Raw genomic sequence first — 18,842 nt, 5'->3', positions numbered from 1 at the left:
TCAGTTCAAGTGCAATCCAAGAGTTTGATCGCAAGGTTTCATAGTGCAGTTTAAATGAACGATTCCGATCAATGACAAATTTAAATCCACTTATGACAATCTCGTTCAGTCCTTTAAAAAAAGTATCATACGTCAGGTTGCAATCAACAGACAGCATAGCAAGTTTTGATAGAAGTGCGAACGGTTGTGCTGTTATGGTGTAACTCCACAGGTTGCCGCTGATGTGGTGAAGACTTCAAGTACTGTATCGCCTGGAGTGACATCTGTGATCGCCTCATCTTTGCGGGGAAGCTGAAATTTCATGGATATGGAAGGTATGTCACCAAAAATGTTTTTTGCCACGATTTATGCTGTGCATAATTTACTGCTTGCTTCCAATGAATTGTATCACATGAGCATTTTAATATCTAATTGTTAATTGGGGACATAATTTCCCATCCCTGCTCTAAATTGTCCATTGGCTGTGAATTTCTAGTGAACAATCCACAGGCTGTAAACCGACTCTTGTTCAAGATGGGATCAGCACATGCTAACCTTTGATCTTAACGAGGATGAGCGTTATAGAAAAATGGATAGCATTTATTTATGGACATTTATTTGTCACTGTTCTAAATCAAATGTTCACCCATTATCCTTATCATGCATATATATATATATATATAATTTTTTAGATTCAAGTTATCCACTCACTTTGTATAGTGCTTGTCTTGCTAGAGTGGCGGTTGAGCTGGTGCCTATTCCTGATTATGTCACTCCCAGGGCACATAACCATTCACACTTGTGGACATTTTCGAGTCATGCATGAACCTTACATGAATGTTTTTGAAATGTACGAGAGAGTGGGCGTAACTGCACACAGGCAGGCTGGAACCCCCGAATTCGTACCCCCAACCTTCAAATAGTAAATAAGCTAACTATATGTATTTTTCCCCATGCCGCCCTTGTAATGTAATTTTTTATTTATTTTTATCAAAAACATATTATTTTGTTTGTCATAAAGCCAACAAGTTATGGTATTTAATAAGATGTTTCAATTAACTCATTTAAAAAAAACATTTTCATTTGTGTTTTCTTTTTTTCACGGCTGTTTTCATCCATTTCTGTCGCTCGTTTTCGTTAGTTTCGCGGGTCAACTGAACTTTTTCCCAGTTGACTTTGGGTGAGAGGCTCTGTATTAAATAGAAACTGCATCTATAAGACTAAAGACAAAGAGCACCACCTGGTGGAAAATCGCCCCCATGTTAATGCAGGGTCTCCGCTGTACGGGATTTCTCCACGCATTGATCCAGGGAGCTGCAGCCTTGTAACGCGTGAGCCTAAAAGAACATTTATTTTACTTCGGAAGTCTCACTTTGAGGGCTGTTAAAACCAATTCCATCTTTACGCGGACCGTCCCTGACTGCATCCAGGCTGTCCAGCGCATTTCTAACTTGTATCGCCTGCGTTGCTGCGGTCTCCCGTCCGTTGTCGAGACTGCAGGCATTTGCCGACACTCCCTAACAATTTGCCCAGAGTCATCAATTATGCAGGGCAGCCGCGCGCACGCCGAGCCAAGATAGCAGCAGCGGCTTGAGCAGCATCATCAGCAGCAGCAGCAGCAGCAGCAGCAATATGGCGACAGCCGCAGTTGCCCCACACTCTTTTCTACACCTGCATTCCACCGGACGCCGTGCGGATTCTTGTTAAGGCGCGGGGAAGTAAGTAGTCAACACGTTTTGGCGCTTTGTGACATCGTTCGGTCGCCGCGCGGGTCGCAGTCCTACTTTGGCCACTGACTGCATCCCATTGCCGCAGAGCGCTCCCCCTCTCAGCATCTTTTCTGGCTCCTACGGAGGGATGGCGCTTGCTCACACAAAACTCAGTTGTTGTTTTTTTTTGCACTATTATTACAATAACGTCGCTAAAACGAACGCGCGGTTGCCGGCGTTTCATTTTTCCGGGGATAGAGCAAGAGTCAGCATGTAGTTTGGGGTGTTGGCCTTGCATGTTTGGAAAGACATTAGACTGGTCCACACAACATACGCAGATACAAAGTGTGATCAAACTTCTCTCACTGGCCGCAATGACTCTCTTGTTTCCATTTCAGATGATGACTTAACATCATCATCATTATTATTATGATTGTTTTTTATTATTTTGCTTTCGATGCACCCCAGCACTCCATCTTTGCACCATTGTCCCCCCTAAAAGATGCGTCTTTACTTTGGGAGTCCTCACACCCCCTTTTTGTTCATTTCCTTCTCATGTGCACCATTGGGGTGTGGTAAATAGCCCTGAGGAGGATTATTTATAAATGTATGCTCTCGGCTGTGTGGACCGCGTTCTGCTGATTTGGGCTGCTTTGAGTCGTCCGGATATAATCGGCGCCCTATATGAGTTAGTGTGCTCCCATAGCAGCAATATACTGTACCACACTGCAGTAGGTCATTTTAGACTTTGGCTGAATGACACTTTGCTGCCACGGAATATCTATTTTGACATGATTAAGGATATATCTTAAAGGTGAGAAGACGCTTATTATCCTGCCGAGGGGGGAGAAATGGCCTAATGCATCTCTGATGTTAAAAACTCGGCTTGTGGTCAGTCTATGAATGAAATTGCACTTCTATATGAAGTGTGTATGAGGCCTTTATTTTTTTGGGCAGCCATTCTTATCAGTGACGGTGGATACGAGCATGTTAGACTTAAGTGAAATACAGCTGTGTAATACTTGAAGAAGTGCAATGGGAGGGAATACTTGATTTAAATAAACGACGCACTGCTTCGCTCCCTCTGGTTATTATCTATAATTATTTAGTAATAACGAAATGTTGTGTAAATTACTGTAAGTGTTGGTTCACTTTTTTCATACATTCAGTGGAAGCTCCAAGGTCGATTTATTAATCATTCTGCTGATCGAGAATTCTGTCATTTGTCTGGAACTAATGGTGGATTAATTTTGCCTTAAACGGCAGTCTAGTCAAAATGTGTCTTTCCCAATATGTTCTGTGCACCTAAGCACGGTATTCTGTTTAATATTGCGTTTGTGCAATATGAAATGAAGCAGAAAATTCCACAATTTTTCACCATTTCAGGTGGCCATTTTGCTTTGTGCTTCTTTTTTAAAAAAAAAAAAATTTCTTGAGTCAATTAACAATCACTACATCAATATCATGTATTCAATTAAAAAATTCAATTAGCAATAATCCAAACTAGAAAATGGACACCACAGTGCGCGAGGCCTCCTCTTGCGAACGTTCCGTGACCAAATCCAGACAACAGATGAGTCTTGACGTTCACGACCTGAACCCGTTGGCACGGTGATGTCATTCTTAGTCGACAGCAAGTGGCAGTACAAAGCAAAATGGCCGCCAGCTGAGATGAAAACAGGTGGATTTTTCGGTTTAATTCATACTCTACCAACGCAATATTAATCAGAATACCGTGTTTAGACGGGTGGGGGTGCGAAGGACTCTAAAAGATTTTTTTTTAATTCACTCCCCTTGAAAGAAAGTGAAGCCAAAAACAGTGCAATACCTCGCCATAACAGCAGAGGCGCTATTGATTCATTCTCGATTTTGCTGTCGAAAGACAATCATAACATTGAACCCAACATCGACCGTACTGACCATTGAAACAGGAGTTCAGAACAATGATCTAATCTCATTTTTAACCGTGACACTAGCATAAACAGAAATTGTATGCACGGTTTGTCGAGGTCTTGAGAAATTTGCTGATGTTCTCACATGACTTCACAGAAGATGGAATGTCAACTTGGAATGGTTTGCTTTTTTTTCCCCCTCAAATCGTTGGTCGTGTTTGGAATTGGATGGGCTGTTCAAAATTTGCATTACCATTGGATAGATGGATTGAATATGTCCTAAAAGTCTCTAGTACACAAAGCATGTTCTCACTCTTCTTTTGAAAAGTGTGAATGACATTTGTCTTTATTGTCAAATGCAATTTAAAAAAAAAAAGGTGTTAAATCAAATCTTCTTTAATGGAAGGCAAATTTAACTTAAATTCGGTATACGAAGCTCAAGTCCACAACTTGAGTTAAGTTTGCCCTTCACTTCTCTGCTTGCATTTTGGTGGCAGCTGCAATAAGAAATGACTGCAGGAGATGACAGATCAGCGTTTTAGAGTGTTTGTCTCTGTGATCAAAGTGAGTGTGGCGCCTCTTCCTCTTTTGGACCAAATCGGACCAAGTCCAATCAGATGTTGGGTAATTAGACGAACGGGTGGGGGAGGGGAGGGGGGGGGTGAAGCGGTTTTATGTCAAATGATGGAATGCAGACAGCGGTGTGTGTGTGTGTGTGTGTGCGCGCGTGCGCATCTTTCCCTGCACAAAGGACACAGCGGCTCACTGAACATGGACAAGCTTTTTGGGAGACAAACGAGACTCAGCATTTTTTTTTCTTTGTCGTCTCCGACCCACATGACTCGTGATACATTTTGTTTGAGACTGCTTTTTATTGATGATTCATCGTGGAGTTGTCTGTCTGCCCAGGTTGTAATCAAAAAGAGACCGAGGTCAAATTGCATTGTGACGTGTTGTCCTATGCACTCATGTGCGGATTGGCGTTAAAAAGCACAAGCCTACGAGCTCTTTCGAGCTTCAACAATGTTGTCCGGTGGCAGAGCTCGCGTGCACAGCCAGCCGTGCTTCTGCGTCCTGCTTGGAATCACCTTGAAAGTAGATCAATGGGTGGAAGGATACTTGGAGGTTGTGCCGAGGTTGGGTTACTTGAAGCACAGTTAGTTCCTCTTCTGGGCGCTGGTGATGGTGGTCGTTAGGACAACTGGATTGTTGGATCAATCTGCCCGTGGACTTCCTTGTTGCTGATTGAATTTCACGTCCGCAACGTTGCATTTGTTCAACTGTGAAAGAAAGTCGAGCAAATTTGCTTGTACTACCGATCATCTCTTCTTCAGAGTACACCTGGTGGCCTGTGTTACAATACATCATAGAGGATCTCTCCGATAAAAGATGATTCGATATGCATCAGGGTCCGACACGAGCCACCATGAATGAGACATGTACAACTTGGGATGGGCCGACACTGTTACGTAGTGTAACCAGGCAACTGGACCACTGTTAATATAGAACTCTCCAATTTTTTTATGTATATATATATATATATATTATTCATTTCTATTATTTATTTATATATATATATATATATATATATATATATATATATATATATATAATTTATTTATATTTATGTATTTATATTTATTTATTTATTTATATTTATGTATTTATTTATATTTATGTATTTATATATATATATATATATATATAATTTATTTATATTTATGTATTTATATATATATATATATATATATATATTTATATATATATATATATATAAATAAATAATCATCTCAGCTATTTAAAATTGTCTTCATGCAAAAAAAAGAACATATTTTCTATGTAAATTAATCTCTTTTTATGCTTCTGTCTTTCAGAGCTAGATGTCTACTATGGAAAACAAATAAAGAAGAACTAGCTGCAGGATGAAAACATGGCCGCACCCATTCTTGCACCCCCAGGACCTGACAGCTTCAAGAAGTTTACCCCGGAGTCGCTCGCTAACATCGAGAAGCGCATCAATGAAGAGAAGAACAAGAAACCAGCCAAGCCCAGGTCGGACAGCAGTCACCGCGACACGTCAGACGAGAATGAGGCCAAGCCCAACAGGGACTTGGAGGCTGGCAAGAGCCTGCCGCTCATCTATGGCGATATTCCAAATGGCATGGTGGCCACACCGCTAGAGGATTTGGACCCCTTCTATGTCAACCAGAAAGTCAGTTACGCACTCACTCACACCTTGCAACATTCACCCAATGTAGCCTTTGCTGTGTCATTTTCCCCTTCCATCGCAGAAGTGAAATTTCAAATCAAACTGTTGGAGACACTCCTGGTGGGGTGACAGTTTGGTGGCAGAAAATAATTCCATTGGGCAGCACAGAAATGAGGGGGCACATGAACGATCAGGGGTGGAAGTCGTTTTCCAAGTGCCCACTTTATGGCGCAGATGTGCTTCCGCCATGTCGAAACTCTCGTGCGTCACATTTAAATGAAAGGATGAAAAGCATTTGATTGGCCGTGGTTGAAGTTGGCTGTGACCACTCCCACAGCGGCGCAACCCTCTTTTGTGATATAACCTGTACCTGGTCTAACCAGAATTACGCTGCACACAGGATTTACGACATTCACAGAAATACAGCCTTCTGTCTTTGATAATGAACGATGAAGCCGTGATGAAAAAAGCGATTAGTGTGACTAATGCACCTCACTATAACATTCTATAGTGTTGCAGTTTGAAAAAAATATATAGAATCACTGTCAGAAAAAAAATCTCCACTTGCCCTCACTGTCAATGGAAAGGCAGCATATTCGGCAAACAAATACAGTCTTACTGAGCGCCTTCAGACCAGCAAATATGGCATCTTATCCTTGAACATAATAAAAGAAAATATATCCATTTGGGGTAGAATCAATTGAAACAGTTTGAAAAAAAGGAGGCAGTTTGGAAAAACATTCTGAGGCTAATTTGTAAATGTGTTTGACACGTCACATCTGATACAAGTCACTCACATTAGCAAGTGGCGCATTAAGCTGCTCTTGGTGTGAATTTGTTTTAAGGTTGACAAAGCTGGATTTAAACGTGGCTGGTGTCTACAGCCAGCGCGTCTTCAATATGACATTTTCATTTCATTAGCAATAATGCAAATGATCACGCTTCAACTTTTGCGATTAGCTTACGCGGCTACACGCTAATTACAGTCGGACTTATTTTGGACTTGGTTTTCAATCTGACATCCTTAAACGAGTTGACACTTTGAAAAGGAAGTTATGGTTTAACCTTAATGGCGAGGATATTGAAATGTAAAAAGTGGCCTTTCGACATTCAAAACACATTTGATTGTCGCCACGTCCACGATGTCCGCGGTTGCCACTTAACAAGTCCTACACAAACGTGAGACAGAGTCACGGTGTTCCTCTGCGTCGTGTTTCTGTTACATTTCACGGAGCAACTTTTGTTGAAGGTGAGAAACTCATTGCCTCGACTTTTAATGTTAGTGAGGGAGAGAAAAAAACAAGAACTAGTGTATTGCAAGTTTCCTGTCTTATTACCTCCGCCAAGCACAATATTGAGTTTAGGTTTTGATTAGCATTTGTTAGGAGGATTTTGATCTTTTTATCCTATTTGAAAGGTTGAAGAACATTAAAGAACAAGATTTTTTTCTTTTTTTTGAGCAAGCACATTGCTATTGTTTTTTTAATTGATAGTGTAACATTAAAAATGACTTGAGCAATTCAACTCATTTAAACATTGCCAGATTTAGCAATGCATTGATTAGCCACAAAATAGATTTCCTTGAGATATGTCAAGGAGTGATGCGTGTAGCAGTTTACAACCCATTCAATTCAAAATGACAATCGGAGAAACGAGACTCTAGTTTGAATCTCCCTCTAATGCTTAGGAAAATGTGCGTATTCGAGTCCGAGTTCTTGTTAAGGCATCAAGTCCCGCCCTCAAAAGGTAGATGCAGCACACAAATGTCGTTCTTGAACCGGTTTCAAAAGATGTTGTTGAATGTTTCTCTATTTTTGCAGCTGCTGCTGACTTTTTCCACACATATGTGGGCGGCAGTAACTTGGACATAAGCTCAGTCTTGTTTGCTTGACGACTGTTGAGTCGCACGTTCGAGGCCTGCTGCAGAGGAATAATATGCCTCAACTAAGCCTCCCGAAATTTTACCCTGATCTCATCTGCATTAAAACTCATTTACTTTAGTTTGCGAACTGGAACACTTACAAGTGCACAATTGTATACTTGGAAAATGATAAAGTACATCAAAAAGACTAAATGACCTCATATGTAACATTTTATTATTATGCTTCATTTTCCAGTGAAACAATTTAATTGGATTTTGATTACAATTCGAATCAATATGGTATGGCTGTAGCTTTTGTCATGTCAATTAAGCATTTTAAAGCGCTCCTCAACCCAAATTATTCAAGTTAATAACAATTAAAAAACAACAACAAATAATCAGCAACAGAAAAACGATTTATTACGATTTATACCTGCTGTGCATCTCTCACAAAAAAATGCTTCGATACGTATCTCGATACAAGGCATGTGATCAAATTCAAGAAGGGTATGTTTCAAAATGCAACCATTCGATTTGGTTAAATCAAAACCGATTTTCCGATTCATTTGGTTTTCCTCGCCTTGCAATCTAAAAAGCGATGATTTATTACGATTACTATTCATTGAGAAATTAAGATAAATGGTGAAAAATGTCAATAATGGAATGGAAAATTTTCAAAGCCACACCAGATTTTTTACTAAAGTGTATTAAAAAATGGAAAACAACGTTAGCACAAATAATCATCACTATCATGCATGACTAGATGACTTTTTGTCGTTACCCAATAAGAGACGGATTTTCCTCCAGATGTTAAATTACTTTAAATGTGTAGACCGAAAATGCACAGTCGGCATGTATTCTTCTTTTTTCTTTTGTCTTTTTTTTTTTGCCATAGCTTGCGCTTCTGTTCAAGTCCCGCCTTCCCGCATGGCCTGACTGCACCGTGATTGGCCAGCATTTTTGTCACTGTTTATGCAATCACTGAGCGATCTTTGTATGGCGGTGCAGCAAAAAATATACAGCAGCGTGTAAAGTGTCATTTCCCCTCGAGGCATTCAAATGAGTCCAATGAATTCAATGAAAACGAAAACGCATGTTCGCACCCACTCCTTCACACCTCCCTCAGATGACCATCCTCTACACTTGACCGACAGTCGTCCTATCATTAGTGCATGCGTGTGTTTGCGTGTGTGTGTGTGTGTGTGTGTGTCACGGTCAGAAGCAGGAAACCTGATCATAGCACTCGTGCATCACAGAGAGAGGAAGAGAGGCCATTGGTGAGGAGGAGAAATGCAGCGTTGCAGTTCTTGTTTTCCCCCGTGATGCCTTGTAGACTGCCTGGGCTTTTCAAATGCCTCATGTGATTAGACCAAGCTGCTCAAATCAACCAGCGCAAGACTCGGATGGGATGGATGCAGCAGCACACTTTTAGTGTTTATTCGTGATTTGGATACATGGAGTTAAAAAAAAAAAAAAAAACACGATCCTGACCTGACCTGCAGTTTGATTTTATTTATTAATGACTTCCAATACTCCACAACCAAAAAGTCTTTGTCTCGTACTCTCTCATTTCCGCCACCTCTTTCTTTCTGTTCTTTTTTTTTTTTTTCAGGGTGTAGTAAATTAGAGCAGGGGGCCAGGCTTTAGTGCTCTGTCTGAGTCCTCAGTCTCTGATGACACAGCATCCTGCTGCACTGAGTGAGTGAGGGAGGGGGGTGTGTGTGTGTGTGTGGGTGTGTGTGACTGTGACTGCGTGCTAGGTGGTCGGTATAAAGGAGGAGGGTGGGGTTTTGCATCAAATTGTTCAGGTAAAGATTTAGAATGATGCATTCCTGGATCATTTGCAGGCATGGCGTATTTTCCGTCTGAGTGTCAGAAGCATCCATCTCTGCGTTTAAAGCATTCTTGGCCCACCATGTTGAATTCTTGCTGCCTGCAATATTGATTTAGGAACCGGTGTCAGCTACTCATGACAGCACGGGCTCCAATCCAGCTAATGCCGATGCTTTCCAATACATAATGTTATAATTCTGCAAAGAGGCCTCGTGTGTAAGTTGTGTTACTCTTTTGTGAAGGTCATTTGATGCTGCAAGTCACGACGGGCTCAACTCGCTCGCTGAAAATGGCCATTTTTCATCATTTTAAAGGATTTCGATTGATGATAAACGCTAAGATGTGATTAGAAGAGGCTCAGGTCACATTCCTTCTATCCATCCCACGTTTGACTCGTACCCCTGCGCAGCTCCTTGGCTTTTTTTTCCGCATCACAACCCCTCACCTCAGCCCCCCCCCCCACCTCTTGTCTTTTTTCGGATGTCTTTTCTTCCTCTCTGTTGCGTTTCTCCACTCCTGCTTTGCCGCAAAGAAAGATTGTACTTCTGGAATGTCTTTGTTGAGGGTACGATTTTTTTTTTTAATGAGATAAGTGCGGAATTCATCACTTATAGACGCTCACCGCTAAATATTAGTCACAAAGTCACCGCGTAGAATATGGGAAGACAAAGGGACAAAGCAACCTTGATGTCATTTTTTGGGGGGTTGTGTTTAAAGCCTCAGCTGCTTATGAATTGAACAATCAACTTGATACCCAGCCTACAGTATTTGAGAGCGGACGTAACGGCTTGATTATTCGCAATTTATTTATTTATTTATTTTTTTGATCACTCAAATTTGGCAGGATTGTTAACAACACGCTTCTCTGTGTTGTGTCATATTTTGTAAACATTTTTGACTAAAAGTCACGATCGACGAGTCGACAGTCAACTTTTAACCAAATGCGCAAACTTATTATAGAGTTAATAAAAATTAAAGTCCCCGTCGTCGCTATAGCGGAAATTCAATCTCAATTCAAACCAAATGACAAAATCTCTCTCTGAATGTTCTGAATTCCTGTTTCCATGTTGAATAATGCTAGTTGGAGCAGTTTCAGTTCATGGCGTTCAACTTCTGAACTCATTTTACTGTGGATAGAAAGTGATTCCGATAAACACAATGACAAGACTTTCTCGTGATGTTAAATAATTTCACATTGTTTCAATAAAACAAAAATCCGTTTGGTGATGCCAAAGATGCTGACCTTGAGTTGAGACATGGCATCATCGCTCTTCATTCCATTGGCTGTCACTGTAAGGTATCTTGCTCATTTTAAAATTGCTCATTATTCATATCTTCTGCCACGCACACACCGTATTTGCTTTGTCAGCAAAAAGTCTTCCTCTGACCTCTGGGACACACCACACACACGTGAATTTAGATCATGTGCTTTCATCTTGTGTTGATTGTGTGGAGTATTTTTAATATCGTGTGCCTAGACTGAAGACGGGTGTATTAAAGGTGAGCACAGAGCTGCTGGGATGTTATAAGTTGGCCATTTCGCTTCAGGTTGAAGCTCTGGATTTAGAATTTTGGCTGCATGTTACCAACATTTTTTTTTTATTACCTTCGCATAGTTTATCAGAGGATGAAAGTTTAGATCTGTGCTCTGCCAAATCAAATTGGTTGAAGAAAAAAATCGATGTCAAATTGTGACGTCACGAGAGGCTCTTTGCACTTAGCTCTGTGATGTCATAAATGTTGCAGATAATATTGTTTCCACAATATGAGAGCTGGGAAAATGTGCGGGTGGACGGACAGATGAAGGAATTACGTGAATGTGATTTGCGAACAGCCAAAACACGCAGACTGAGAAGTCAGTCAAACGCTTTATCTTCTGCACAGAATATTAGTGCCGTACTGATGAGCTCAAAGAGATTTTTTTTTTTTTTATAAAATCCAATATTAACTCATTCACTACCAGCCGAGTAAAAAATAAAAAAAATAAAATAAAAAAATAAATCAATACATTTTGACGGCTTTATCCGTCAATGGTAGTAAATGAGTTAAGAAGTGCTATTACGCATTTTATGACACATTAACAACTTTTTTTTGGGTCAGAGGGGGCACAAACTGATTTGCGATAAGAGTTTTGTGTTATACGCTTCAACTTGCATCTCAAATCGCCACCGCATTTGTTCTTATAAATGTGCAATTTATAAAATGTTGCTTTTTTTTTTTTTTCCCCCCTGTCACGTCACAACTCCCCCCCCGAAAACATGCACACGCAGTCACATGCACACTCGCACGCCAGTGCCCAGCTCCACTTGGCCCACTGCCGTTTATGGGTGGGGAGTGGTTGCTGAGAGCATGGAGTCAGCAGATCCGCCACTGATCAATGACAGCATTTGCAGTTCTCTTCCAGTAAAAGCTTTAAACCTGGGCTGAAGAGCCTCATTTGGCAAGCGCAGAGTGGAGCTTCACATGCATCTGTTTGTTGCCTCTGTCATGGTGAAAGCACTGCAGGACTGATGCAAGCAAGCGGCACCTCTGTGCCGTGTTTGTAAAGGGGGGGGGCATTACATCACGCTGTTTTCTCGCAGCAGACACTTGGTCGAATTCAACGTGTAAAGCAGTAACTCGGTTGTTTCGTTCAGGAGAAATCACGTTCATAATTTAACGATACACTAGGTGGGATATGTCGTGAGTATGGTGAGAAGCAATTTTTGGGCTTGGAGGGGGAACACAATGCAGCAGAGGCCCGTGACTCAGACATAATCTCACGAGTCACTCTTGTTTAAAAAAAAAAAAAGTTGCACCTAAATATTGTAATCTATGCCATATGTTCGCTAAAATTATCATCTCTCTTTTTTTCTCCTCTCTCCTTCTTTCTGCAGACATTCATAGTGCTAAACCGGGGGAAAACAATCTTCCGCTTTAGTGCCACGCCCTCCCTGTACATCATCAGCCCTTTTAATATTTTCAGGCGAATAGCAATTAAGATTTTGATACATTCATATCCTTTCAGCTTCAAGTTTTTTTTTTTTTTTTTTAATGTCGTATTGAGCCTTAACGTCCTCTCACGTTATTCAGCATGATCATCATGTGCACCATTTTGACCAACTGTATATTCATGACATTTAGCGACCCCCCAGAGTGGTCCAAACAAGTGGAGTAAGTACCTCACTTCTCATTTTTATGTTCCCAAAATATAGAAATCGTGTCTCTTTCGCGTAACTCTTACTCATTTTTTTTTTGTCTTTCTTTCCAGGTACACCTTCACTGGTATCTATACATTTGAGTCACTCACAAAAATTGTGGCCAGAGGTTTCGCGATCGATGGATTCACTTTTCTCCGAGATCCATGGAACTGGCTTGATTTCATGGTCATTTCAATGGCGTAAGTATTCTCACGTGAAATACTTGATCATTTCTTTGCTTTCTTATATTTTAGCATCCTTATGTAGCTGTGTGTGGAGCGAGCAGGTGCCCAACTGCTGTTCTCACCTTGCCTCTTGTTATCAAAGCCGTGTTTTATCAAATTAGCATTTTACGTTAGGTCAATGGTTAAATTGTCGCAAAACATTTTTTGTACCTTTGTGACAATTAACGTCCAAAATACTTCCGACGTGTTGTACGACACACTCCTCATTTGTCATTAAAGTTAAATGTTTATACATATATATTAGGGCTCAGACCTAAAATCCATATTTGCTATTCGTTTATCGATTAAGCAACAAATTCTGATTGACCTCAAATGGGTTTTTGTCCCCAAAAATGATGTCGGCCAAAAAATGTCAAATCCATTTTGCGCATAAATATACTTATATATTAATTTATCTACGCAAAATGTTGCCCAAAAGCGGACTAAAGATTCGGTTTGACTCACTCTCGGATCACGATTCGAGTCGATTTGTTACGGTTCACTTTGTGAGAGTACGATGCAATTTTTACATACATTTGAATGAACTTGTCAGTACCGTAAATGTGACATTTCCTTCTAAGTTATAAAATTTGATACATTTCTCGTGTAATGATTCGGTTTGATTCAATGCTTTTGCATCTTTTAATAAAAAAAAATAATAATAATTCTGTATTTTTATAGGGTTTTTTTATGGATGCATTTCATTTTCATAACTATGTAAAAAAAAAGAAGAAATTTCCTAAAAAGAAATCTGAAAATTGATAAGCTAGAACAGATTGACTTTTATGCTTACTATATAAATATACAACTTCAATTTTAAACAACATCAAATAATGATATTCGTAAAGTAGAAATCAACAATATTGCTTCTGACTGGGTTCTACTCGGGTTCCAATTTTTTTCACTTTCAGCCGATTTCCCTCACCCTTAAGTTAAGGCGCCCTTTGGCTCGAGGCAATATTTCACTTTGTAAATTTTTCTTTTCGGGATTTCTGTCCATGCGAGCGAACGGATAATGCTTATGATGTGATGTGAGAACATACTCTGTGGTTCCAGTCTTTGGGACGACTGCTGAGTGCCTGTGTCTGATCCACCTTGCAGGTATATAACAGAGTTTGTAAACCTAGGCAATGTGTCAGCTCTGCGTACGTTCAGGGTTCTGAGGGCTTTGAAAACAATATCGGTTATCCCAGGTAAGAGAGACCAGGTGTTTTGTGTGGGCGGGAGGGCGAGTCGGCGGGTTGATGTTAGCTGTGGTTTTGTTTGGGTGCCAATCCGTTCCTCTTCCTCATTCGTCTTCCTCCTCCCACGAGTTGGACCGGGCCTCTCTATTTCTTTCTTTCTCTCTCTTTCTTTTTTTTTTTTCTCCTTCTTTCTTTCACACTGTGGTGTCCCCTCCTGGTCCTCGATGGTGGTGATGCTGTCGTGCTCCTGCACGTCCATGCGTGCGTGTCGTTCTTGTGTGTTGTGTGTCGTGTGTCATGGAGTTCTGCTCTTTGTGTCGTCCTACCTCGTTACAGATATATAACAGAGTTTGTGGACCTTGGGAATGTGTCGGCCCTCAGAACGTTCAGGGTTCTCCGAGCATTGAAAACTATTTCTGTCATCCCAGGTGAGACTCCCATTTAAACACTAAGGCTGAGCTTAGCTACTAGCCATCCTCATTTTCTCATTCCTTTATTTATGAGAGGCGAATGTAACAACTTCTTGATTGCTTTTTTTTTTTTTTACTAATCAAAAATGGTAGTAATACATTTTTGATAGGCTTCGCAGTCTACTGGCAGTCGGAACATTTGAACACCTATATCAATTTCTCTTGAGCCAGTTTTCTCAAATGTGCCCTGTTTATTTTTTTTTGGGGGGGGGGGGTTGCTGAACAAAGCATAAAAAGATGACTCGAAAAGTTGTGTCGTGGGAACGTCCTTTCCTCTAACCGTCTGCGTTGTCTGTATTCCTTCTGAGAAGTTGAAATCTACACTATTCCTTTTTTTTTTTCTTCTGTCCAAAGACTGTGACATTCCTTGAGACTGCCAAGCCTAATGTGACTGCAGATCAGTGCTGCATGATGCTTGGAGATACATGCTTTTTTTTTTTTTTTTTTTTTTTACAGGTTTGGCTTCAAGAGGAATTAATTAGCTATTTCCAAGACACCAGATGTAGCTTTTTTTGCAAACTCTTTTAGAAATGTCATGACAGATGAGATTAATTCAGCATGAGGCACACACGCAAACGTATACAGAACATATATAAAGTCTACACACCCTTGCTCTAATGCCAGGATGAATCACTTTGAAACTTTTTTCCACCTATAATGTGATCTGTACACTGTAAGACTTTGGTGAATAAACATATATATATATATATATATATAGTTTTGAATGTCAAATTAAAATAGTTGCATAAGTGTGCACACCCTCTTATAACTGGGAGATGTGGCCAATCACATTAAAACACATGTTAAATAGGAGTCGGCACACACCTGCCACCGTTTAAAGTGTCTCGTATTAACCTCAAATAAAGTCCAGCTGTTCTAGTCGGTCTTGGAGATGAGCACTCTTGTGTTTACGCTAAACATACCTTTTAGAATTATGCCTTCAAATTCCTCTCTTCAGACCAGAACACATTTTCCCACTTACTTTTGGGAGATTTCAATGTGTCCGTCTTGCCACTGTTCCAGACGTATGATGACGACAGGAGATTGTTGTCACACAAACAAAACAGCCAATACTGGTCATAAATTCCTGCAGTTCCTTTCAAATTGCTCTCAGCCTCTTGGCAGCCTTAATGACCAGTTTTCTTTTCATCAATTTGTAAACATCGGCCAGTTCTTGAAAATGTAACATATTTCCTCCACTATTAACTGTCTAATTATATATTTATATCGCATATTTCTGTTTGCGGACTACTGCTTGTGCTGTAAGAATGACTACAGAAATGTCAGAAAAAAGCAGACTAAAACATCCAAATTTTATTTTGGCGAATTTTATTCAGAGGAACTTAAAACCATGGCAGATGTGTGGTGACCCTCATTTAAGATGGGTTAGAATTTGATTGGTCAATTCTAAGCAGAGACATTCACAGTTCTAAGATTTGCTGCTCTTGAAAAGATTTTCATTTTTCAATTGAGTTGCAAAGGTTAGAGGTCACATTCATGGTGGGAAATGTTTTGAAATAACACAAAAGCTGGCATTTGAACAAGTGCGTGTAGGCTTTTTATATCCACTGTATATCACCAGTGCATACAGCGAAACAGCCTTCAGCCTCTGCATGAGTGGGAACAGTTAGCGGAAGGCACAGTCCGACTTCCAGTTTACAGACAGATGACACACAGCGAGCATCTTCAGCCTTGGCGTTTAAATGACCTGCATGGCACCTTTCATTGCTCCTCCTCGCCTTTCCTCTCTTTCTCGTCTTCACCTCCTGCTTTGTGCCCCCCCTCGCTGTGAATGTGAATGGAGCTTATTTTTGTAAACTTGCAACTCATGAGGGATGTTTCCGAACTTGATGGACTGCCGCGTTGACTGCCGTCGGCCCGTCAAGCGCTTCAAATGAATTCTCCCCACCCACCCTTATTTTAAGACGACAAAAACTGAATTCATTTTCCAGATGCAAAATTATTTCTATATTGACGTCTACGGCTACATGTGTGAATGTAACAGAAATATACCATGTATAAGGTACATATGGAGGAAAATATATTTTCTCTTCACGGAAACATCCCATATAGTTGTAGTTATTTGGTATTCCGGTTTATCTAGCGAAAAATATAACATGTGTGCGCATGTTCCAAATTGTTTGCTAGTTTGCACCAAGGTTAGTATAGTTAACAATAGCGAACAAAATAACATACTAAAATTGAAAAAAAAATCATTAATGAAATAAAATGAAAATGAAAAACGAATGCCAATTAAAGAAACTTTTTTTTTTATTTCAGTATTGCTGTAACTCCAAGCAAAAGAAGCAGTCAAACAGTCATTTGAGAATTATTTTTACTTCACTTTATCTCCAGTCTAAAAGTACTCTATATATGAAAGAAAAATACTAAAACAATTGAAAAAAACGGAAATAAAAAACATTTTTATCAAAAAACTAACCTAACTGCTGTAAAAACTAATTAAAATAGCAGAATTTAAAAACCAAATGCCAAATTGACATCTTAAAATGAAAAATCCCAAATTATTCTAAGCCTGTTGCGCAAACCTCAGAAGTAACAGAGGCTAAGAGCAAAATCCTTTAAAAAAACTGGCGATGTTGAGAAGCAGGACTGCATGCAGTCAACTGCATTCAAATATGAAGCCCTCAAGCCAACACACCCACAAGCTACACTTTTATTGTTCTCTTTACATTATTTATGGTTAGAAATCAAAGATTTCCACTTTGGATGCTACGCAGGATTCTGAGCGTTCCTCCTTAAAGTTTCTGTTGTTGCAGCCCTGCTTCATCCCTCTGTAGCGGCATGTTATTTAGTGACTATACAACAAACTGATACATTCTTAATGTTGTTTTTGTTACATGATTTAAAATCTGGTGCGTTACTCTTGACTACTGTCATGGATGTAAACGTTTGGCGGTAATGTGGAAGCAAGATTGGACCCAAATGCAGGAGAGCATCTAAAAAAAAAAAATAGTATTTATCTTCCAAAAGGAAGATAAGTCATATTGAAGACTCAAAATACCACAAGTGAATTAAAAAAGTGGCCAAAAAAACATGAAAGGTGAGGCACAGCACGTTTAACCAAAATCACGCTGAACTTGTCCATTGCACCGGCATGGAAATGAAGATTTGGCCGTTTTTACGCCGAGCACACGTGCGCCAAAGTGTCAGCTCACCTGACATAAGATGACAAAAATGACCCGACACAGGCTGACAGAAGGCAGTGAACTAAATCTAAATCAATTGATGAGCCTCGGAGGCACATCTGCGCAAGACACAATTGTCTGTCACAAGAAACAAGACTGACAAGAACAGGTGAAAAAACTGAGCAAGACATGACTACACAAGAACGCATGACATAGCATGAAACAAAACAAAATCTAAATGAAATCAAAGACAAGAAAAACACAGATTGTGACAGGACTTACTCTAGTACTGGAGCAGGAATCTTGATGGGACGGCACTGGAAAAGGAACTGTGACTTGGTAAAGTGCAGGAACAGAAACAGCACTTTTGTGAAGCGCCCGAACATGAACAGGAGTGGCGATTTAACAAGAAACGGAACTTTGACTAGTTGCGGTACCTGAACAGGAGCAGGAACCATGGCTTGGCTTGGCGCTGGAACATGAACGGGTACCTTAACTTGGTGCAGTGCCGAAACACGAATAATGGCTTGCAGTGCTGTAACAGGAACCTTGACTTGGTGCGGCACAGGAGCAGGGACCGCAAGGTACGCTAGCAGAGGAGCAGGTTCGTGAGCGGCTGTAATACAGGAGCAGAGTTTGCATCGGTCTCTTCATGATGCCAGTGTTGCGGTTGGGGAGCACAAGAGTCAAGAAGAGCAGCGTGGGCAGGAACCGGGGATGGTGAACTACATGAAACAGGTTGTTTAAATTGGCACGAAACGAGTTGACTCAGGATGGGTTCCGAAGGATGTGACTTGGTCGGAGGTGTGGAATGAGGACAGGACAAGTGGATTGATGTGTCGAAACAGGTGAACAATCGTGTGGCTTTGATGCAGGTCTGGGATAGTCCAAGGAAAGGTTAGTGGGAAAAGACTTAGGCGCGGACAAACAGGGATTCGAAAAACTCGACAAAATCTGCCCTGGCTGAGAAAAACTACTGGGAAAGAAATCGAAATCTGAGTCAGAGTCCGTTTCAGAGAGAAAGTTAAATAAATGAGATGAGAAAAATCAGAATCTAGAATAACGTGTATGGGATGGGCAACATGAATCAAGGACACTGACCAAGACAAGATTCAAAGTAACCAAGAAACCAAATGAATTAAAACACCCACCTCTA

At 40.4% G+C, this 18,842-nt stretch overlaps 1 protein-coding gene across 2 annotated transcripts in view; it reads left to right on the top strand.

The window, feature by feature from the left end:
• The first annotated feature begins 1,284 nt into the window (after positions 1-1,284).
• Positions 1,285-18,842, top strand: part of scn8ab (sodium channel, voltage gated, type VIII, alpha subunit b) — a 36,604-nt gene continuing 19,046 nt past the window's right edge. The window contains exons 1-6 of one of the 2 annotated variants that reach the window (XM_088309024.1): positions 1,285-1,697; positions 5,455-5,792; positions 12,360-12,478; positions 12,547-12,636; positions 12,734-12,862; positions 14,407-14,498. In XM_088309024.1, coding sequence (XP_088165150.1) covers positions 5,511-5,792; positions 12,360-12,478; positions 12,547-12,636; positions 12,734-12,862; positions 14,407-14,498 — 712 coding nt within the window. In that variant the 5' untranslated portion in view covers positions 1,285-1,697; positions 5,455-5,510. Of the gene's footprint in view, positions 1,698-5,454; positions 5,793-12,359; positions 12,479-12,546; positions 12,637-12,733; positions 12,863-13,987; positions 14,080-14,406; positions 14,499-18,842 lie in introns of both variants that reach the window. The other variant, XM_088309023.1, reaches the window with a different exon arrangement.

Source organism: Idiotropiscis lumnitzeri, chromosome 11, assembly GCF_059441095.1.
Source record: "Idiotropiscis lumnitzeri isolate Australia: NSW breed Sydney's pygmy pipehorse chromosome 11, RoL_Ilum_1.0, whole genome shotgun sequence".
NCBI lineage: Eukaryota > Metazoa > Chordata > Actinopteri > Syngnathiformes > Syngnathidae > Idiotropiscis > Idiotropiscis lumnitzeri.
The sequence above is the reverse complement of the archived record's forward strand: the minus strand, read 5'-3'. Positions and strand labels throughout refer to the sequence as shown.